This window comes from Cyprinus carpio, chromosome B14 (assembly GCF_018340385.1).
Source record: "Cyprinus carpio isolate SPL01 chromosome B14, ASM1834038v1, whole genome shotgun sequence".
Classification (NCBI taxonomy): Eukaryota; Metazoa; Chordata; class Actinopteri; order Cypriniformes; family Cyprinidae; genus Cyprinus; species Cyprinus carpio.
In genome coordinates, this window is record NC_056610.1 from 17684260 (window position 1) to 17708080 (window position 23821).

Sequence of the window (23821 nt, forward strand, 5' to 3'; positions counted from 1 at the left end):
TGATGTGGCAAGTAAATGTATGTAGAAAGAAATGAAGGTTATAGCACTAGATTTCTCTCTAGATAAGCAGAGCTGGTCTCTTTACAGGTACAAAGGTCAAAGATAATTCTGCTTGCTTTTTCAAAGCTGACTTTTTAGGAAAAGTAACATTTTATTGTCATTATTATGCTTAATAACTGTATATTTTTTAACAGAATATTGTTAACAAAACGACGTCTTACACATTCCCATAAACCTCATACACACATTTACAACCTAAATGAGGAAAGCCTCAATACAGCGTCTGTTGCTGTCTGAATATCCAGACACTTCCAATTTGCCTGATCATCAACATTATTAGTCTGAGAGCTTGAATAAATCATGAATGTGCAGCTGACCAAGTATTATGTTATCTGCAAGAAGACACTGTAATATCAGTTGTGATTATCGCTCAGTAGATGCATTGTGTCTGTTCATCCAAACAGAAAATCGGAATAAGAAAACATTTGTTTTATGGTCTTAGAATTGCCAGCAGTTAAATGCTGCAGTTACCACATCATGTATTGATATAGTTTTGTGATGCACTTGTGTGTTCATAAACCAATTTTAAATGGCTAGAAGGTTGTTGTAGAAATCACATGATAGATAGTGGGTTTACAAGTTGCAGTGACTTAAGCAAATTTTCAGGCTCTGTGATCCTGACTTTCTGCCTTTGATCACTCATTAATCAGATTTTACACAGAGAGCAATTATTAATTAAGTTAATATTTAGGGATTACCATTAATCGACCCACTATTGCAGAAGCAGATGAAAGTGAGTTTTACTCATGACTCAAGCAGTTTTGTCTTTGATTAAAATGAATTCACATAACCTCTCACATCTAACTTCAGACTTCCCCAGTGCAATTCTTAGTTCATCAATATAGAAAAAACAGTTTAGTGCTAGTGGACAAAACGGTTTTTCTAAAGTTATTGTTTTGCCAAGACCATGAAACTACTAGCGTGTATCATGCGCTTAATTTAATCTGTGCTCAAAGAAATAAAAGCTGTAAAAAGTAATTTTATCATTTATTTTCTTTTAAGTACAAACAATTTTCATAAATATTTCCCTTGGGACCTGTTACCAAATGATCAAATAATTGCTTTTAATTTTAAAAATATGCAGGTAAACACCATTTACATAAATACAGACATTTACATATTTTCTGTGCTGTGCTGCCATTTTATTCATTATTTGTACAGTTTTTTCAGTTAATGTATGATAGCTGCAAATCAAAGTGTCAAATGTCATTTATAAAACACAATCACCTAAAATCATTGCACATGACATGATTGCCAACAAAAGCATTTTTTTCTATTATGATATTCATGAAATGTACAGGAAAAAGAGGCAAATCTCAATAAATATAAAAATATTACAGTGTATAGCTGGCTACAATAACCCACCTGACATCACATGTGGTATTTTTGCAGTGGTACAGTGATATGCATATGTAAACATTTTCTTTTTCCAAAAGGTATGCCGTTTTTCTCTTTAGGGACTTATTTGAATAGTGCTTGTAAAAATGAATCATTAATAAATAGTTAAATAAAGATATCAACAGCTGTATGAATCTGGCCTGTCTCTGATGCTAAGTTCATAATTTCATTGTGCTCCACAACTGTAACCTTGTTAAGGCCTTAAATAGGTCTTGAGAATACACAATGTTTCACAACGCACAGCGTTGTTTTAATGCTCTTTTTCCCCCCTAGGTAGTACTCTTCTTATTAGACTAGGAGTAGTGTTTTTTTTTAAAAAACTCTGAGAATGTAATAAATGTGTTCGCTTAACTTATTCTTCCATTACAAATTGCTCAGAGTGGCTAATCATGGTCTGTTCACTACCTTTTGCCACTCATTTTGTCTGAGGAACTGAAGGTTGTAGACGCTGTCGGCTAGCTCAGGATATTGCTCCACCGACAGCACATAGTATCCATCGTAGCCTTGCACTCTTCCAGTGCTGAGAAGCTGCCTCTTCTCTCCCTCAGTCCATAGGCGGGATCCTTCCTCTCCATTTCGCACCCGCTGTTGCTCCTGTGCCCACAAGATAGCAAGAGCCCTCTGTCGGGCCAGCTCTAAAACACGCACTCGTTCCTCATCCAGAGACGCCCCGTAGCGCACATGCAGGGTGAGAGCCCCCCTCTGAAACTCCACATCTGCGAAGCGCCGGGTGCGGCCACCTAGCACAGCTGTGGACTGCGACACCGTCACGTTCACCGCGTTCTCAAGTTCTTTCCGTCCGCTAGTAAGCCGCAACGCTGCCAGGTCCGCTTCAGGAGAATTCATTTTAACAAAGAAGTGCGTGTCTCTGCCATCTATGATAAAGTGCAAGTCTTTCAAGTAAAGTGCGCCATTGAGGATGTTGGCAACCTTGACGCAATCCTCATTAGCTAGGCTTAGTGCGCGGGTTATCGCGATGCCCTTGTAAAGGGCTAGCATGATCCCGCGACCTATCAATGAATCGCTTGAGGCAAACCACAGCCAGGGTTTATCAACCCTTTGGCTATGGCCGAACTCAACCTGTGGCAGATCCCCAAATGTTAGAAATGCTTCAGCTTGTCGAATGACATGCTGCTGGACTGCAAAGCTAGCCTACAAAAGAAGAAAATAAACATTTTAGTGAAACGTTTGGACTCTAGTTCCATTCTAGTCTCATATGGTGAAAAAAAATCTTCAAAGGGATACTACAAGAAAAGAAAAGAGAGAGAGAGAAAAAAAAAGCAACAAAAAGGATTACAAAAAAATAATTATTTTTTACTTTACATTTGTTTTTGGACACAACACATTATTTTATAATAAATTATTATTATTATTATTATTTTTAATAAAAATCCTCATACCTGATATTAACTGAAGATGTTTAATTGAAGATGTAATGATAAGATTAATTGAAGATATAATGATACAAAAAATTACTGTCAGGTTATTAATAATATAATAGAATATAATAATTCAAAACAATTTTCTAATTCTGTTCAAGTATTCACACTCTACAAGTTTTTAGTAATATTTTGATACTAAGGTTTTTATGGTTTAATATTTTTTAACTTAATTTGACTTAGTTTTAGTATTTCTTTGTCATAGTTTTAGTCTATTTATTTATTGTTTCTATAGCTTGTATTATTATTATTTTTTTGTATTATTATTATTTTTGTAGTTATTTTTGTACATCAAGTTAAACTAAACAAATATTAAAAAAGTTGCCTTGGCATCTAGATGAAATAATTTTAACAGAGTGTCTATTCACACTAAGTGCAAATAGCCTATCTACACTAACTCCGCCCACCAACATGTGATTGGGATAGTCAACACTACAAAAGACAGCTGTCAAACATCAGCTCCAGTGGCATAAATGGTAAAGTGTGTACCACAGTTTTTTGATGTGATCTATCCGGGTTCAAAACCCCCCATTTTACCAAACGTTTTTCTCCTCCCTTTTCAAATCTCATATTACATTGGCAAAGGCATTTATTTTCTTTAAAAATAAAGGAAATAATCAAAAAGTTGAAAACAAATATTGGGTAGTATATATTATTTAGGGTAGGTGTAGGGAGGGCTTTATTGTCCCAATAAAGTGGCATCCATTTAATAATTTGAATTAAAATTATAATTTACACTCAATACGTTATATTGCATACTGTTTTATAATGTACTACAATACCGAGGTGCAGATAATTAATTTATTTGAGTTATTTTTGTATAAATAGCAGCATCTATCACTATTTGCTATATTCATTTAGTGTAAATATATACTAAATTAATTTAAATAAAATAAAGAAAATATAATATTTACACTTAGTGTAAGCATCTATTGCTATCTTTTGAGTTATTTTTAAGTTATTTTTAATTTTAGTTTTATTCAACCATAATAACACATTAAGCCAGAAAAAGTTATTTTTAATTTTAGTTTTGGTCAACTATAATAACCCTTTATGCTAGCATGTGAAGATATTCATCCAAAAATTAACTTACTGTCAGGTCATCCCACACTAGACTTTTGGCCAGTTCGTAGGAGGCTTGTGTCATCTCAGAAATAGGGACAGGGAAACCAGGGATACTATTATGGAGATGGAATCCAAATGTGACAAGCCAGCTGTTCACATCTGTAGCAAATATCAGTGAATAAATTTAAAATCATAATTTGCATGGGAGAAAATATGCAATTAATGATTACTTGCAGAACTTGTTTCAATATGCGGATACAGTAGATGCAGTGAATCCATGCCATACCTGTTAAGTAGTCTCTAACTTTCTGTACTTTACTTATAGGGTTGTTGTTTCGGAACATATAGAGATTAAAAGGGCCTGGATTCTTGCTGATTTTCTCCCACTGCATAAAGTCAGGTGCAGTCCAGCGACCCGACATGATGTCGTAATCCCGCACTCCAAAATGAAGCAGTTTTGTTAGAGGGTCATAAAGTCCTCCATGAAACCCAATCACCAACTGGATATCAGGATTGGAGTCTGAGTAGACTTCGCCATAAGCTGTATAATGAACCTGCTTGAGGAGGACACCATCACTGCCAAAGACAGCCAGTGGTGTTCCTATGTTATCACAGGCAATGTAGAACTCCGCTCCACTGCTGATCTCCATTGCAAACAAGTGCCCCTGCAGGTCATAATATAGAGAGGTAATCTGTGAGCTGGAATGGTTGTAGACATGCGTTATCCTGCTTGGGTAGCTCAGATCAGCATAAAAGAACTGCAGATGTTGTCCCATGCTGGACTTTGTGGAGACTCTTCTTCCCAAACCATCATAACGGTACTGGACTGACCAGCCACTGGATTTACTGTAGACACGTTCTAGATGGCCATTGGAGTTGTACTGGAAGATCTCAGAGCCTCTCTGGCGAAGAAACCCATCTTCGTCCAACTCATACTGCAGGTCTCCTAGACGTGTTATACGGTCTCGTAGGTCATAACGTAAGGGCATGATTCGTGCACTGTTTGCTGGACTCAGAAGGTGTATGTTCCCATTTAAGTCATAGCTGTATCGCCATGTCATTTTCTCATTGAGGTAGACGGTCTGCAACTGTCCGTCCACGTCATATTCATAGCTATACTTGGTGGCATTGGCGAACGGGCCAATCTTCATCTCCCGCTTGGTGACTCGGCCCATATCGTCATACTGGACCGTGATCCAGAAGAGCAGAGAACGGAAGAGCTCATACTGAATCTCTCGAACCCGACCATGGCCGTCAAGGTGTTTGGTGTAAGTCATGACAGAGGTAGAGATGATCTGGTTGATGTCATAATAGATGACGCCGAATTTGCCGAACTGCTCCACCTTCCCTGAGATGTCATCATACTGATAAAGGTCAATAGGCAGTGGGGTTTCATTGATGACCCCCTGAATACTCGTCACACGCAGATTACTGTCGTAAGCATAGTCGAAGCGAGCGTTTACCATCCCATCCTCGCTGAACCGGTAGATCTGCCGGTCTACCAGTGGGCCGAGCTGCCTGTATCTAATGGTGCATATAAAACCCTCACTCTGCAGATTGACCGTCTTCAGCACACCTGCCGTCTCGTCGTAAGTGAAGCTGACACGAGTGCTGTCGTACAGAACCTCAGAGAGTTTGTTGTGCCAGCGGTACCGGTAGAGGACTCTCCGTCCCGTGCCCAGCTGTGCCACTCTCAGGAGCCTCCCATCCTCACTGTAGTCTACAGTGACGGAAGCGTTGCTCTCAGGCATATGGTAAAGGTTGCGGTAGTAAGACACCGAGCGTATGGTCTCCATAGTGTATCGGGCCACACTAGGCATAGTGACTGCAGAAAGACCTCCCTGAGGGTCATATTCAAAGACATACTGCCGCTGACTCGCCAGTATCAGGACAGTGGACTAGAACGAGAAGAAAACAACTTGCATAAACCAGGGGGAATTAGAATCAACTAATTTTATGTAAATTATCACACTAGTTGGTTAATCTCGTTAGGATAAAAGAGTTTTTGCTAAATAAAAGGCATAATTCACCAAAAAATTGCAATTCTTCTTCATTTACTGGCCCTCATTTCACCTGTTGACAACCATCTTTTTTTCTTTCCTTTTATCCACCTTATTCCTAAACGCGGAAGTAAGAAACAGCTTGGGTGTAGATGCAAAATGTTTTCTTTTTTGTTCCATGGAAGAAAAAAACATCATGTGTAGGGTGTGTATTTTAAAGGATTCATTGAGCGAAAGTGATTGAGTTAAGTCAAAAAAAGCTTTACATTGGTGGTAAACTGTTTATATGTGGCAGAGTCTACTGACAAAACTCTTGATGGCTACTGCATATCGCATACATCACTAAAAGCAATTTCCACTGGCCTGTACCTTCTCCAGATAAGTGTAGCTCCAGGTCTTCCCATCAGGAAACGTTCTGGAAAGCAGACGGCCTTGTCCATCATACTCGGCCCTCTCTGAGACAGAGCCCCAGTGTATGGCACTCAACTGCCCATTGCTATTGCGGGTGAGGTTGACAGGCAGCAGCTTGCTACTTGGCATCCAGAGAGTAGGCTGACCTGCTGTGTCATAACCAATCTTCAGAAGGAATTTACGGTGATCATCATAGATCTTTTCAATCCTCAGCGCTCGGTCATAATCAACAGACAAAATGTTCCGTCCATTTACTTGAAGTGCAGGCGAAGGAGAGACACAAAATTGGTATGGCAACAGTAAAATGGCAGAAAATCGACTAGCAAATTGACATATTTTTTCATGTCAGAGTTGCCTTGGTTTCCGTCAGAAAGTTTGACTTGAATCTTTCTGTGAAAATGAGTCTCATGATTAATACCTTAACTTTATAAAACTAAATGGCTCAGTGGCACGTTCAGGTTATTAAATCATCTTCCAGTGTAAGCAACATCAATTTTAGAATAAATTTGTTTAACCACTGTAAAACTGATTAATTAAAAATTAATCACTTAATTTATTTAATTTGTAAGAATTTCTATCTAAATAAAAATATAGCAAGAAAGCTTGCATGATTTTTAAACTGCATATTATGCCAAGTGCCATTTTCATGCCAAATTTAATTAGCAAGAATTCACATCTACACAAAAGTATAGCAAGAAATCTTGTGTGATTTTTTTTTAATTGCCTGAGGTCATTTGAACCTCAAGCCAGATGTCAAGTTCTTTGTGTTACAATAAACCTAATAGATTTAAGAACAAAATTGTCCTGTGGTTTCTTTCAATAGGAAATATTTTTAAACCATTTCTTTGTCCTCTATAATTGGGCTTTATTACGTACTCGTAACTTGCGTCCAAACACTGTGACCTTCGTCCTCGTCTGCTCTTTGCGAAAGCGCCATTCCACCAAGTTTTGCCCGCTGTCATCGGGCAGGGTCATGTTTCTTCGTGCCAGCGTAGGGGAAGATGCGCCAGCCAGAATGTGTGGCTCAGTCTGGTAGTGAGTGTTCATCCCATTGGCATACAGAATCCACAAGGAATGGTCATAACCAATCACATAGTTGTTCTTCAGCTGATCTGCAAAATAAAAAAAAGACAACATAAATGACAAGCAGAAAGGCTAGAAAAAAAATAAATAAATAAATAACATGAGAACACGAGGCTTACCTTGGTGTAACGTGAGGACATTTTGAATTGCTGACTGGTTTGTAGTTATGGTTGCAGCTTCATCTCGTTCAAAACTTTCTCTGTCTACTGTAGAGACAGTATCCATGTCATAGGCCAGACTGGTCACCACTCCAGTAGGAAAAGTTACATTGGTCAGTCGTCCCTCTGTGTCATAGCTGAAAGAGATGTTAAAAAGCCTGCATTTAATACAAACCACATGAATATGCATTTTTCTACTGGTCTATCTGTCTTAAAGTCTAGATTACTTCTGTGTTGGTATGTTGTTCCCTAGAAATGGTTCAGATCCTCTTCCAAAAGGATTTTTGCCAATTTATTATCCACCAGCTGTCTGAGTACTTAGAAAAGTAACGGTACACCTATCCATAATAACCAGCATGATTTTAGATATAATTCATGTCTGTAGCCAGAGCTGGGCAGTAACTGATAACATGTAATCTGGATTACGTAATCAGATTCCAAAAATGAAGTACTATTAATTAGATAAAATTACATTTTAAAATACTCTTAATCAGACTACAGTTAAAGTTTTATTGATTACATGATTACATATTATTCACACAATAACAATAAATTCATAATTTATTGATTCTCCCTAATTCCTCTTTTTCATCTTTTAAATGTTTTGTGAACAGTCACAGAGAGGCCAGTCATTAATCAGGTGGCTACATAGCATTTGACCACTGGATTTATAAAAATAATTTCAGATTTAAGAAGTATTTCAACACTGGATCAACTACTGATGAACATATGTTTATGTAACCCTGTTTTATTATGTGTTCGGAAGGCTTTTGTCTTTCAAACATTAAAATGCACAAATACACATTATTTCTTATTTACATGTAATGCAGTAATTCCCAGACACTTTTGTCATCTAAAAATTTCTCCAAATATATTTACATGGAGTACCACTGAGATTTAATCATTTTAATGTTACACTTTTATGATTTAATTAATTAATAGCTTGTAATTAATGATGTAATTTAATGTTTAATGCACTTCATGTTGTTAATTATAGCGAATGGAATATATTTTCTTACTATTTGTGCTTTTACATTGATATGGTAGCAGATTATCCTACTTAAATCAATGTGATAAACGAGTTAGTTTAAAAGTAATCAAAACAGTAGTCAGATTATATTACTTAAATTGTGTAATGTAATGGATTACGTTACTAATCACAATTTTTGTCATGTAATTTGGAATCAGTAACAATTTGTAATTAATCTACCCAGCTCTGTCTGTAGCCCAAATGGTGCTGGATGAATTCGAGCCGATTTAATTCTTGTTCAGATCGCTGACCCTAAATTTGAGCAATAATAGCGATGTTTGCACTGGCAAGCAAAGAGTAGCAAGCACGCTCAAACACTCTTACTCATAGAATGTTGTCCATCCATTGGCAGTGCTCTTGGTTGCCAGGAGACCACTGTTGCCATGGTAAGTTAGCAGCACCTGTTCATGCCCCTGTGTGCCAAGGGTCCAGCCCACCACTCGAGCCTACAGTTAGCCAAATAACCTGGTTGTCAGGTGCAACGATGCGGACAGGAAGGCGGCTGGCGTCCCGGCGAATCCGTAGCGTGTTCCCATGACTGTCGGCCACCGAGGTCAGATCTCCCTCATTGCTATAGCTGAAGTTATATTTGAAGTCTCCAGTGATCAGGTTGGCCGTGTGCTGGTGCGTGCCATTACTGTCAAACATGTACACTTCCTGCTCCGCGGACGATGCCACTTCATACAAACCCATGCTGTTAAGTGCAGGCTTGTTTTTTCCAATCACTCGAATGCGAATGTTTCCCAGGTCGGCTACATACAGGGTTCCATCCGGAGCTGCCACGAGAGAGGACGGTCCGTTCAGCCGGGCATCTTTAGCGAAGCCATCTCCTGTTAGGTAACAATCACAGTTGACGTCGGTCTTGCAGTCGCAGTCTGAAGGCGCACCCGCCAGGTGAGTGATCTCACCATCTGCTGCCACGCTGCGTATGCGGCTCATCTTCCTCTCGTCTGTCTCCGCGATGTGCAGCTCTCCATTGAAGGAGATGGTGATGGCACTTGGGGATTCCAGATGGGTATGCGTGGCTTGCTGTGTTTCTGTCACCAGGATGTCTGTAGAAGGCATGGGGCAGTGAAGGGGTCTGCCCGCTGCCACGCTGACCTGCCCCTCCTCAGTGATCCGCAAAACCACACTGCCATCCAGCACAAACAATGAGTTATCCATCGGACTAACAGCCAGATCTGTTGGCCATTCTAAAGACACCTACAGGCAGATGAATAAGAGAAAAGTTTTGTTGCTGTCATAGTTTATATAACTCCACATCCATTTTGTGATAGACAGATATTAGTAAATGTTAGTTTTTAATCTTACCTGCATACATAATAGTTTTTTTTAATCCAATCTGGATTCAAGCTGTATAAATTATCAATAGATATTTTAACACTTTCCAGCAAGGTTTTATATGTTAATATTAATGCAAAAGCTTTAATGTTAACATTGAGAAACAACAATTAAGAATGTATTTACAGCATTTGAATTTAGATTAATAGTATCTTCTACATAATATTATTTTAATATATTAAAGATTTTTTTAAATAAATTAACATTAGTTAACTTGTCTTGAACAAAGATCACTGAACTATGTTAAATTCACCTGGAATAATAAATTATTTTTTGTTATTTAAAAGGGTCATATGACGTGGCTAAAAAGAACATTATTTTTGTATATTTGGTGTAATGAAGTGTGTTTATGTGGTTTAAGGTTAAAAAGCTAGAAGTGCCAAACTGTCCTTGCAAAGTTGGAATTGCCCCACTTTATAGAAACAGACACCGGTATTGTAGGCTACTGGTTCAAGAAACAGTCCTCGTCCTCCGTTAAATGGGCTGTAAATTTGGGTTGAACTGTTCTGGAACAGTGTAGTAAATACAATTTAACCACTGATTTCTAGTCGTGTCCTCTTTTGGAAGGCCGAACAAAGTAGTTTTGCTTTCACAACGAAAAACACAGCTCTTATTTTGTTAAAATTATTCACATTTTCACAGATTCTGCAAGGGGTTCCCAAACTTTTACATGCCACCGTGTGTGTGTGTGTGTGTGTGTGAGTGTGTGTGTATATATATATATATATATATATATATATATATATATATATATATATATATATATATATGAATATATATATGAATATATATATATGAGACCCTCTGTGAAATCCAGGCTAAAGTCTGAAAATCTAACTATGAAATAACAAGCATCAAAGTTTGATTATCAACCATTAATTTCACTTTAATTTCAATCTTTGACATGGCCTTACTCGGTTTCACTCAACCTTTAATTTTTTTTTCTTTTTTTTTTCCATTTTTACTCATTTCTAATTTTTAATTCCTGTTCATTGTTAGTTTATGATACTGATGCATTTGTGGTTTTGTGTTTACAAAGTTATCTTATTATAAACTGTTATCAGTACAGTATGTATTTTTGTAAATTTTGAGTAAAATATCTGATAAAATAATATATTGTGTATATTAGCATTATATCAACCATTGGCTTTCCCATTCTAGATTTGGACATTAGTATTGTATACTAAAACACACACAACAGCTAATCAGTGTGGCACTGCACTGTATAATTAAATTATAATTAAAAAAGAAATTAAATTTGAAATATGTACTACGACCAAAACTCATGTAGGTCTCTGAATGGGTCATGTTAATTGACTTGAGTGTGTTGATTTGAGCAATTTTCATTTTTCACCTGATGGACATCCATAACTGAGTCGCAGCTCAGGGGTCGAGCAGAGGCAAGGTCATTGGACCCCAGCAGGGTGGAGATGATGCCGTTCTGATCCACCTTCCGGATCACGGTCCCATCCACAAAGTAGATCAGTCCCATCTTGTCAACAGCGATCCCTGGAGAGAAGAGTGGAAGGAACGAAATGTGCGGGTCACACAGCTGTGCTCTTTGCTTGCCTGATCCAGGCAGCGGGTACATGTGTCGTGTTTGGCTTCCCATTATTCAGGTCACTGCAGAAAGCATCGCCCTCAATTATTCACATCTTTCCTCCCACTGCTGAATTATTTCTTAAGGAGAAAGTGGAATAGGATGTATTAGAACATCCCTCCCTCCCTCTAGCATTTCAGCCTGTGTTCGCTCTCTATCACTCCGTCTCAGTCGGTCCTTAAGTCTGCTCAGGGTATTTGACAAAAGCATGGAGTGGGAAAGCATCAAACCCACTTTTAAACCCAAATTATGAAAGTGTGGGTTGCTATAGTAACTGCCGCAAAAAAAATGCGTACCTAACTGATAGCACAGAGAGTAGAGTTTGTGTGCTTGACGAAAACACTGAAGTGGACTGACGTTATAGCAGAAATTTCAGTCCCAACCGAGGAAAATGCATGTATGCATCAATGCCTCTGACTTTTTTATAGTTGCGACAGCCAGAATGTAGATCTCTGTGCACATCCCATCAATTCAACACTTTACGTACCCATCTACACAGGAAATATGATACCTAATGTATCCATCATTCAGTGTGTGAATTCGTGTGTGAATGACATTTCATTGAAAAACAATGAAAACATCTCTTTTTCTGCATGACGAGATTATATCCTGAAATAGGTTGTCTATATTCACCAGACAAGTGTGACGTTTTATAATTTATGTCGGTGAAGTCACAAATCGTTCAAAGCAGCTTCATCAATCCGTTGTGTCTGGCTCAGTCAAATAATTTAGTACCTATCCCGGGGCTGTCAGTTCCCATTTCCCTTGTTGAAGCGCCAATCAAAAACCTCACTACATAATACAGTGTTAAAAGCTCACAGAGCTTTGGGATGAACTTTCATGTCAATCAAAGTGTGTCGTACGCCTCAGAAGATTCATAGCAGCCATTCCAGAAGTTTGAAGAACCCATGTTTCTCAACTCTTTCCTTGAGAAGAATGCATAACCCTTTTGATTGTCAGTTTTAATGATCCTTTAATAATACCTTTGGGTCCTGTGAGGAGAGCCTCAGTGGCTGGTCCTCCGTCTCCACACTGAGTTTCGTCAAAAGGCAGACAGTGATCTCCTGTTCCCACCACCACCTCCACGTTCTGCTGGGACTCCGAGCCGGTCAGGAGCGCCTGTGGGCTGTAGATGCGTCTGGAGTTGGTATCGGACACGTAGAGCCGCCCCGTGACGGGATCCGTGGTCAGGTAGTAGCGGTGAGCGGGATTGTTTTGGGGAAAGACATATAAACAGTGGGAGTTATGTGCGAAGACATTAGTCTGCTGTCAAGCCGAGCCAGTGCGACTCATAAATTATTGTTCTGACATTGCAATTGGAGATGGCAGATGAAATGAGAGACTGATTAGAATATTAATATCATTAAAGACGTTGAGAGAATCGCAGCATGTTTTTTCGCATCTATCAAAAGGGTGTGAGCTCCTGACAGATGGGAAAAAGAAAAAAAGAATGTGTGAAAGGGAAGTAAATGTGATGTGACTGGAACGTATTTGCGGAGGCTGTGATGACGACTTCAAGACTGCCAGATCATTTCAATCATTCCCGTTCCCTTGCGGGGAAAGGTTCTCTGCGATGCAGTGATGATATGCATATCTTAATGACTGTCAACAACTGATGGCTTTTCAGAATGCTACGCTTATTTGCATTCATTAATTCTGTCTCCCAATCAGCCTGCTCCTTTCTGAATGAGTTAGTGTGGCCCCTCCAGACGTGCCATTAGTGGTTAAATGACCAGTCGAGTCGAGACTTTGTGCATGATGGTGTGGAGATCTGTGACCTTCTCCACAGGGATCAGGCAAATCTTTTCACGTTTTATCAAAAGCGGTTTTAGGGCAATTCTTGCACGCTGAGCGTACTCTATTCGATCGATATCCTGCATTCACACCCAGAGGCGCGCTGGCCTGTGTAAAGTGAAAATGTGAAACCGTGGTACTTCTTTCAGCTAAAGGCCCAGAGTGTCTCCCACTGCATCATAATCCAAAGTCATCTTACATAGCTTCAGTAAGTCTTTTAGACAGTCAAAAAAAAAAAAGGTGCTGTGCAAAAATCTCTCATAAAATGTGCCTTGACATCTGGGATTAGTTTTCTATAGACACCCTGTCACAACGAGTGATGTTTGTTAAAAGTTACCTACCTAAAATTTTGTACACAATACATGCATGTCTTTTAAAACACCAGCAGTGTGTGAAATTTATTAAATGTAACTTACCTGTGCCTGAAATCCTTATTTCTTTGGGTAGTTTGAAAAAGGAGGGAAACATATAGTAAGAACATACAGTATGACAAGTTTAGGTAAAATAGTATACACTTATTCTATTTACTTCACACAACCACTTGTCCACCATGTTCTGGTGACTACTGTATGTATTCTCCACAATCCTATAGAGTTTACAATACCTCTAAAATTAGTCCTTAACAGTGTTTTCATTTAATTTATATAGTATTTTAGTATTTATTAATATTTGTAATTGTTTTTAATTAACTATTAGATTAATTATTCATATTTTAATATTTTGAGCTTTGATTATGAGTTTTTATTTAAATTTGATTTTAAGTTTTAGTAATCTTTTATATATATGCATATATTTTTTTTCTATTTACCTTTTTATTTTAGTTTTCATTTGGGATATTTTAGAACTTCAGTTTAAACAAATATTTCAGTTAACTGCCGAAGTGTTTCTTCTGATATATCTTTTTTATTTTATTTCACCTATACTTCAATTAATGAAATGTTTTTACTAAGTGCAACAACATTGATTCTTAACACTGTATCAACTGTAACAACATGCTGAAATAAAATTTGGTAACACTTTATTTTAAGGTGTCCTTGTTACACATTGCATGTACTTACTATTATAATAACAATTAATTATGCATAATTATATGCAAGTAACCCTAAGCCAAACCCTAATCCTAACCCTAACCATATAGTCCACGTAGTTAAGTAATATTACTCTGTACTTAAATGCATAATAACACTGTAACAATGACACATTAAAATAAAGTGTAACCTAAAATATCCTGTGTATTTCAAAGAGAGTAGATTTTAAAAAAAATAACGTCTTTGACAAGAGTTTACCTTTCTAACACTCATCGCCTTTCAACCACTGCTGCTACAGCTATCAAAGCTCTGTTTACAGATTCACAGCATTCAACAATAACTTTCAAGACAATTACTGTCGGACTTCAAAAATCGCATGCTGTGAGAATTGGTGTCGCTATTATGCAGAATTTCATGGCCTTCTTTTTATGAGGACTATAAAGTTTTGTGGATTAAAAATAGTTATGCTTTTAAATGTTTTGTAGAAAGACAATGTCTAGACGCTGCCTCTCAGCATGCTCTGATTTGTCCCAAAATCTTTCCTCAGGTATTCTGCCAGATTTCTGTGCAGCTGAATCACCCATCCAGTTGTGCTCACTCACCTGAGCTCCATGACACTGGTGACATTGCCTGATGGATAGATGCGTCTGATGTAATTGAAGTCGCCAACAAACAGGCTCCCGTCGATACCCCATGCGAGAGCAACAGGAGCCAGCAGTTTGTTTCCCTCCGCCTGCCCATTACAGCTCGGACAGGAGATGCTTCTGCGTCTGCCATTCCCCATTATGGTGCTGATGATGGGAGGAAGCTGGGAGAGGAAGACGTTCTCACCATTTCCCTTATACAGGATCCCTGAGACACCAGAGAGAGTGGGAGAAAAAAAAATATTCTCAAAAATGATTTTCACAAAAACCAAAGTCACATAGACCCAAGAAGAGAAAATTAGTACTACTCCTACTACTCTCTGAAATAATACAACTAATAAAAATAAGGCTAAAATGAAAAATGCTATTGCAATTAAAAAAAAAAAAAAAACATTATACATGAACTTGATTCATTTGTTTTACAGACAAGCAGAGAAATGCTATTCTTATATGACTTCACAACCTCAAATGCTCTTGTAATCTATAAGAGGGATGGAAAAAAATAATAGAGGTTTTTTTTTTTTTTTTCTCTGGCTGTAATGGAAAGGCCTGAGCATATAACTCAACTAAAGATGAAAGTTCCTACCCTGGACATCACTATGAAAAGGGGGCACTTAGCGCTGTGATCTTCCCGAACTTCCGTTAGAAACTCCATTAATGTGGACATTGAAGTAGCACTTTGATGAGGAAGCACCAAAAAGAATTAAGCTGCTAAAGGCATCTGAGCGACCATAATGAACATTTTCATTAATATGGATGATTAGACTTCAACTTTTGAAATAAATTGAGCACTTCTTGAGCAGTAAGTCTAGTTTTAAGCAGAATTTTATCTTTTTTATTTTTATTTTATGTTGTTCTTTATTATTTTGGTTTAACATTGTTTTCATTTCAGTGCAATTTGAAATGGAAATGAGCAGAAGGATAAATATATTTAATCTGGAAAATACAAGGTATATGCTATAGTTTGTGTCAATTCAATAAAAAATTTATTTTCTACATTTAAAATAATCTACTTATTAGTTATATTTTCTTAATTATTTTAGCACATAAATGTATTTGTCTCATTATTGCTCACATCGTTTTCCAGCAACTATTTTATAACATGTTCAGAGAAAAGCTCAATAGCAGTTCTGCTGGCAAAAGTATGACTGAATTTTTTAAGGATTACGTGTTGTTTGTGCTGTTGAATCAGAGAAAATCTGTCTCAAATGTACAATATCCAAAAAAATAAAATAAAAAAGAATACGGTCCTCAGGCATTAAATGTACCAACTGGAGACATTTCGATCACCTGAGAGGTGATTGTATACTCAGCTGTGTGCTATACTTTCCAGTCCCTATAGATCTCAGCTTCTAAAACCTTTGATCGTTTCAATCATTTTAACACCACTTTCAGTCCAAGACTGAGCGAAGAGCTTGGGTCATTACAGATAAATATTTCAGTCCTGTGAAAATTTAACTTGTTTCTTTTTGGGGTTGGCTTCAAAGAGGAACTTCAAAGGGAAGTGCCATGCCCAGGGCCATAAATTATTCATACTGAGCAACATGTTAGACTTCCAACACTTGCTTTGGCCTATTAATCACATCAATAACACTACACTGAACTATACTCCCATTGGCTGGCCACTACAACTCAAGTTCAGTAACTAGCTACCTCAGTGGCTACACACCATTGCCTCTGCTTTGTAATTGGTTCAGAGGCCGAGATTCATTAAGACTATAGGAGTCTGAAAATGTTCCGTTTCAAATGTTTTGTCAAGGCTAAAGCTCTTCGGCCCAGTTTCTTTGAGATTTCTTTAATTTGTTTTGTTTTTTCTTTCTTGTGCAAGACAAACCAAAGTGTCAGAAGCAGAGCAGAGAGACCTTTTTGACTGTCTTCTAATGGAGGGTGGTCTACTCCACGCCGATCATGGAAATACAGAAAAGTTTTCTTTTTGTTTGTTTTTTCTAGGTAGTTGTGACATTTTTAGCAGAGGAGCTTTAATTATCAAACATTCAGCATAGTGTGCTTTAGCTGTTGGTCAGATTTATTTGTATAGCACTTCATACATTCATACTTTTATGTACTGTATATAATTCCTTAACATAGAGTGGTTTTAGGGCTGGGCGATATATAACAAAGGTATAAATTATCTCAGCATTTAGATCTAGCCATAGTGTATTTATTTTGTGAAGCAGATATATCAGGCAACTGAATGCAATTAAAGTCACAAAACTGAAATAGCATCCATTATTTCCACTGAAAGATCGAGGTGTGGCATTTTAATTAAACAATATGAGACTGAATAAAAAATAAGAATAAAAAAGTTGCATCTTCAGCTACATCCCCTGTTAAAGCACCAGCCATTAAAAAACAGTCATACACATTCAGACAGAAATCTTCTGCTGTTGCATTGCATCTTGCGCTGTTTTGAGCGCCCTGCCACGAGCACTGTGTTTATAAAATGGTGTCATGCTAAAAAAAGTCTTTGAAAAACATGTCAAAAGCATATAATTCAGCTGCACTCTGTATAGCAGGTTTTGAACAAAAGAAAGCTGAAGAAATGTGAACCTGAAAACAGCCTAATAATACAAGCCAACTAGCTGATTTTCAAAATATGTAGATTTGTGCCTATCCTGAATGCACTGTCAACGAGGAGACAAATCAAGTGCATCCAGTGCCAAGTCTCATCGGGCATTCCTCTTTAGTGTGATGACTGTCACTTCAGCAGCAAGCGTGGTAAACTGTCATTGGCTGATATCAGCTGTTAATTCACAGAGTGCTTAAATGACCCAAAACCCTCTGCAATTCTGAACTGCATGCGAATCATGGCTAATGTCTTCCCATGTGCAGCTAAGCAGGGTGCATAGCAATTTGTTCCTGCTTGATTAGGCCCTGCCATTGATTAATTGATTGAGAGGAGGACTGGAATGAAGACACAGTCAGAGGGGATCTCGAGAACACCCGGCCCAATAGAAGCTGCTGTTCTTATTCAGAGGTCTCCAATGTACCATTAAGTAAGATGAATTGGTCTGGGTGGCTGCTTTTAAGTGTGACTCAACAAAGTCACTGACCTTGACAGCAAGACAAACCAATGACACTTCTCACTTACTCAAACTGTGCGATTGCTGCATTGCATTGCCCTAATCTTATTATGCACTGCTCACACAACTTATGAACCACTGTTCAAATTCTAGGAAGAAAATAATGAACTACTATATCTACAAAGATCTGACTGTAAGTCCTGTGCAAACTCTGTGCTACAAGAACAACATTAACAATATACTGATTGTAATAATCGACATCGCTGCCACGAAGGCATTGTGGGTGGTTGCCAGGACACAGTGTTCTGTATGGTTTCTTACTAACAATGTTCAATATCTTTATGATACTTTATTTCAAGGTTGTGGTTCAATAGATGTGGTTCAGCTCAGCTCCCTCAGCACAGGTCTATGCTATTTTTATTTTATTTTTTATTTTTTTGCTTTTCCATCATCCTCAAGGAACAATAAAACCAGCTGCTGTCCTCAACAAGCCACACAATTTAAGATATCCATAGCACAAATTGTGTCCAAGCATTGCAAGAACTTCTAATTACATTCTAAAAATATGCTTGGTTAAATATGGACAAACCCAGCGATTGGGTTGTTTTCAACCAACAGTTGGGTTTAATGTTTAACCCAATCTTCTGGGCAGTAACCCAACCGCTGGGTTTGTCCATATTTAACCCAGCATTTTTTAGAGTATACATGCAGCATCACAAAATAATTACATTTAAAGTGCATGTTTTTCATTAGTGTTTGTCATTAGCATGCAGCATGGAGACTGTAAATTGTGTCCTGCTTAACTTGTGACTTTATGGCTAGACCTTCAGGTGAAAAGCAGTCGATTTGTTTTGGCCACTCTCAGCTACATGTTAATGTCTATGAAGTACAACAAACTCTATAAATGAAAATTTCATTCAATGTCATCTACAGTAATGCAATGCTTATGCTTATTGATTATTCACTGAGCAAATATGCTGATCAAATAGCAATGGGATAAATAAAACTATGCTGTAAATGTCAAGCAAACAAGATGAATATCAAATATTCTAGGTGTTCTGCAGCATTCATAAAGAGGCGTCAGACTAAGCAGTCTGCCATATCGGAAAAATTCACCAAAAAGGTTAAGGATTGACACCTATAGTGGGGTCCAAAAGTCTGAGACAACAATTTAACACGAAAACGAAAAAAAAAAAAAACGAAAAAAAAAAAAAAAAGTATATATATAATATATATATATATACAGTCAGGTCCATAATATTGGGACATCGACACAATTCTAATCTTTTTGCCGCTATACACCACCACAATGGATTTAAAATGAAACGAACAAGATGTGCTTTAACTGCAGACTTTCAGCTTTAATTTGAGGGGTATTTACATCCAAATCAGGTGAACGGTGTAGGAATTACAACAGTTTGTACATGTGCCTCCCACTTTTTAAGGGACCAAAAGTAATGGGACAATTGGCTCCTCAGCTGTTCCAATGCCAGGTGTGTGTTATTCCCCTCATTATCCCATTTACAAGGAGCAGGTAAAAGGTCCAGAGTTCATTTCAAATGTGCTATTTGCATTTGGAATCTGTTGCTGTCAACTCTCAATATGAGATCCAAAGAGCTGTTACTATCAGTGAAGCAAGCCATCATTAGGCTGAAAAAACAAAAAATAAACCCATCAGAGAGATAGCAAAAACATTAGGTGTGGCCAAATCAACTGTTTGGAAACATTCTTAAAAAGAAAGAACGCACCGGTGAGCTCAGCAACACCAAAAGATCCGGAAGACCACGGAAAACAACTGTGGTGGATGACCGAAGAATTCTTTCCCTGGTGAAGAAAACACCCTTCACAAACAGTTGGCCAGATCAAGAACACTCTCCAGGAGGTAGGTGTATGTGTGGTCAAAGTCAACAATCAGGAGAAGACTTCACAAGAGTGAATACAGAGGGTTCACCACAAGATGTAAAACAAAAAAACAGGAAGGCCAGATTAGAGTTTGCCAAACAACATCTAAAAAAGCCTTCAGAGTTCTGGAACAACATATATGGACAGATGAGACAAAGATCATTGTACCAGAGTGATGGAAAGAGAAGAGTATATATATCCAAAGCATACCATATATATGGTGGTGGTAGTGTCATATATATATATCTATGTATTTATATATATTATATGCTTCAGAACTCATTGGACGGCGCTTCACATGCATATATTCCCGAATATAAAGCAACCAAAGAGTTTTTTAAGGGATAAGAAGTGGATATATATCACCTGACCTATATATATATATATATATCACCAGGGATGATCTGGTGATATGATATATATATATTTGCAACCAAGTATTAAAAAGTGATATATACTATATCCCTTAAAAAGTGGGAGGCACATATTGTAATTCCTATTCACCACCTGATTTGGATGTAAATATATATATTGTTATTTCATATTGTGGTGGTGTATATAGAATTGTGTCAATATATATACGTATATATATATATATATATATAGCCTATATATATATATATTTCTAAGGAACAAATACAATGACAAAATTTTAAACGTTTTTTATTTTTCTTCTTCACTAAACATATTACTATCTAAAACTAGTTAAATCATTAGAAATGTTAAAATATTTATAATGAAGTTGAGACAAAAAGAAGAATCAATTGCATAAGCAACTTAGTAACACTGATCATGTGAACTCATTTGTACTGATGGTTAGTTATTCTTGCTTTGTTAAAAAGTACAATATGCTCTTTGGCTCATTCTCAAATCATGCTGCATGATCAGGTTTTACACAAACTAACAAAATATTTATTTCTCAATTTCAACAAAATGTTTCAGTTCAACATTTTCATTTAAACTGTTTTACTTTTGTAATATGTTTTGTTTGGATTCAAAATAGCTTTTTGAACGATGTGATACATTTTGAAGATAAAGATTGTGATTAAATATTTAAAATTAACAAGAGTATGCTTGTGTTATAAGGAAAAGCTCAGCAATGGGATGTAACTCTTGCTCAAACACATACACATATGCCCAGGCACCCAGTTTGCACAGCCGCTGACTGCTGATCAGACCTGTAAGCCATAGATATGAGAGGCTCTGCATTATCAATCAGTGAGACAAATGGGACTGTCAAAGAGAAGATCTCCCTTTGGCAAATTGATTACATTTGTGACATGTACTTCAGGACAAAATGTTTTCCCATTTCCATCACTTCTGATGTACAGAAACTCACTAATCGAAAAGATTGTAAAGGTGACATGCCCAAATGTTCAAAGCTTTCATCTAATTTACAAAACTCAGATTAAACAGGGTGAGTCAGATTTATGTGTTAAGCTCTTTTAAGCACTATTCTTCTCAGAGTTAACTTATAAGTCGATGCCTAAGAAGATTATGAGTGTGTAGATAAATAATGAGTAACCCCGTGTAAAACTCATCTAACCACAAACCTGCTAACCGAGTTATGAAGAACAGGTGATCATGTTATGGATTTATATATAACAGAGCTGAGAGCTCTAGGACAGATGCTCTATGCCTCAGCGCTTTCCATCAGAATATGCAGTTCCCAGGCTTTTTGTTCCATTGCTTTCAACTGTGTCTGTGAGGTTTTTGACAGATTTAGTTCACAAAAACAGCAAAAACAATGCAGTTAATCTTCAATTCAAAGTCTATGAACTTCAGCAGCTAGCAAAAAATAAAAAATAAATCTAAGCGGTATAAAAATCTCCTAATATTTCCCATAACAGATAAAAATATGCCATGATATCATCTGCATGCATTGAGAATAATTATAAAAAGGCAAATCAATTAAATGCACTATTAACTAATCAGTGTTAACTATGAAATGATAAAATTCGAACACCAAAGCATTTCTATAATAATGGTCTAATCTAAATAAGATAATGATATAAGCTATCTCCGAAAATCTGCAATTGCTTTAATCCACTCTGGCGCTTGAGGTGTAAAATGAGAATTTAAGACTTATTGGCAGAAAGACTGCTTAAACTAGATAAACTGTGTAGAGGTGCAAAAATAAGGCTTGAGCGGACGGCCATGACCATTTGTTCGGCAGGTCGTCGGATTAAAGGATGTGGAAATCCCAAGGCCAACTGGGCATTTAGCCAGCAATCAAAAAGTGGCTTAAAATCTTTGGTTCAAGCGAGGAACAATCAGATGTTGTCACATTAACTAACTCTAGAGAAACAACCTGAGACAACCGCACCTGAAAAGTGTCAGTCTAATCTTGTTTTCATTTAGGGCATCGGGATGTGCTGCACAGCTGACTTCTTCCAAAATGCGCCATTAAATACGACTGCTGGATCTGGTTCAAACTGTGCACACATCGTCATTTACAAAGAACAAAAAGATGCCATTATGTGTGTGAATATGGAGATTTAAGCTGACAGAATGAGCTTCCCTGTCACCCTGTTTCATTATGAAGACAAAGGAACAGGGAATGTCTGGTGGAATAATGCCACATTTCCATATTCACGCTTGTGTTTTAATGGCACTTTTATTGAATTAAGCTATAAGTATGCATTCTGCGCCTGAAAACTGGATAAAGTTCATTCAGCCAAATCATGTCCCCCATAATGTTGGAGAGCACTGTTCTGACTTGGCACGCTGTGTTAATGATTCCGATTTAATCTGTCATCACTGTGAGCGATTAGCCCTTTCAAACTCTGCTTTATTATGTGCAAATGAGGCAATGAACCATATTTCATGTTAAGATGAATATTTATGACAATGAGTCCAGGTAGAGGCACTGACCCCTGAATTGGTGAGGGGACATATCCCGTGAGGTGGTTCCGGTGACGTTTAATAAGCGATTCCTACCGTTTGGCACATCCAAGATGTGATGCTTATCCAGGGTCCATCCGCCCATGCTGGAGGCTTCCAGCTCATATCCTTGCAGCGTGGCTGTCCGCTTTTCCCATAGGATCACATTCAGGCATGATTCATACTCAAAGCCCACGGATACTAAAGTATAGAGGAGGAAACAGGGCAAAAGAAATCTATTAATCCTTACATTTTTTTCTACCTAATTTAATATAGGTTAGATTAATCAATTGAAGCTAATATTTTGCATGCAAATATTTTAGGTATATATAATTTTAAGCATTTTTTGTTCTGTAGGTGACTCACTTGTGTATTGAATGTAATACCAGCAAAATATGTGGTATTGACAATTTACTTTTTATGCACTTGGAAAACTGGTACAGTAACTACAGGTGCATCTCTATATAAATCAGAATCTCGTGGAAAAGTTCGTTTATTTCAGTAATTCAACTCAAATTTTGAAACTCGTGTATTAAATAAATTCAGTGCACACAGACTGAAGTAGTTTAAGTCTTTGGTTATTTTAATTGTGATGATTTTGGCTCACATTTAACAAAAACCCACCAATTCACTATCTCAACAAGTTAGAATATGGTGACATGCCAATCAGCTAATCAACTCAAAACACCTGCAAAGGTTTCCTAAGCCTTCAAAATGGTCTCTCAGTTTGGATCACTAGGCTACACAATCATGGGGAAGACTGCTGATCTGACAGTTGTCCAGAAGACAATCATTGACACCCTTCACAAGGAGGGTAAGCCACAAACATTCATTGCCAAAGAAGCTGGCTGTTCACAGAGTGCTGTATCCAAGCATGTTAACAGAAAGTTGAGTGAAAGGAAAAAGCATGGAAGAAAAAGATGCACAACCAACCAAGAAAACCGCAGTCTTATGAGGATTGT

The 23821-nt window shown here is 37.4% G+C and overlaps 1 protein-coding gene across 1 annotated transcript in view; it reads right to left on the reverse strand.

Annotated features, from left to right (window-relative positions):
* Positions 1 to 1185: 1185 nt before the first annotated feature.
* LOC109051969 (teneurin-3-like) overlaps positions 1186 to 23821 on the reverse strand; it is an 87865-nt gene continuing 65229 nt past the window's right edge. The window contains 13 exon segments of the mRNA XM_042738286.1: positions 1186 to 2610; positions 3991 to 4121; positions 4249 to 5860; positions 6332 to 6628; positions 7250 to 7485; positions 7576 to 7751; positions 8969 to 9073; positions 9075 to 9847; positions 11340 to 11494; positions 12569 to 12801; positions 13796 to 13816; positions 15010 to 15259; positions 22917 to 23060. Coding sequence (XP_042594220.1) covers positions 1846 to 2610; positions 3991 to 4121; positions 4249 to 5860; positions 6332 to 6628; positions 7250 to 7485; positions 7576 to 7751; positions 8969 to 9073; positions 9075 to 9847; positions 11340 to 11494; positions 12569 to 12801; positions 13796 to 13816; positions 15010 to 15259; positions 22917 to 23060 — 4898 coding nt within the window. The 3' untranslated portion in view covers positions 1186 to 1845.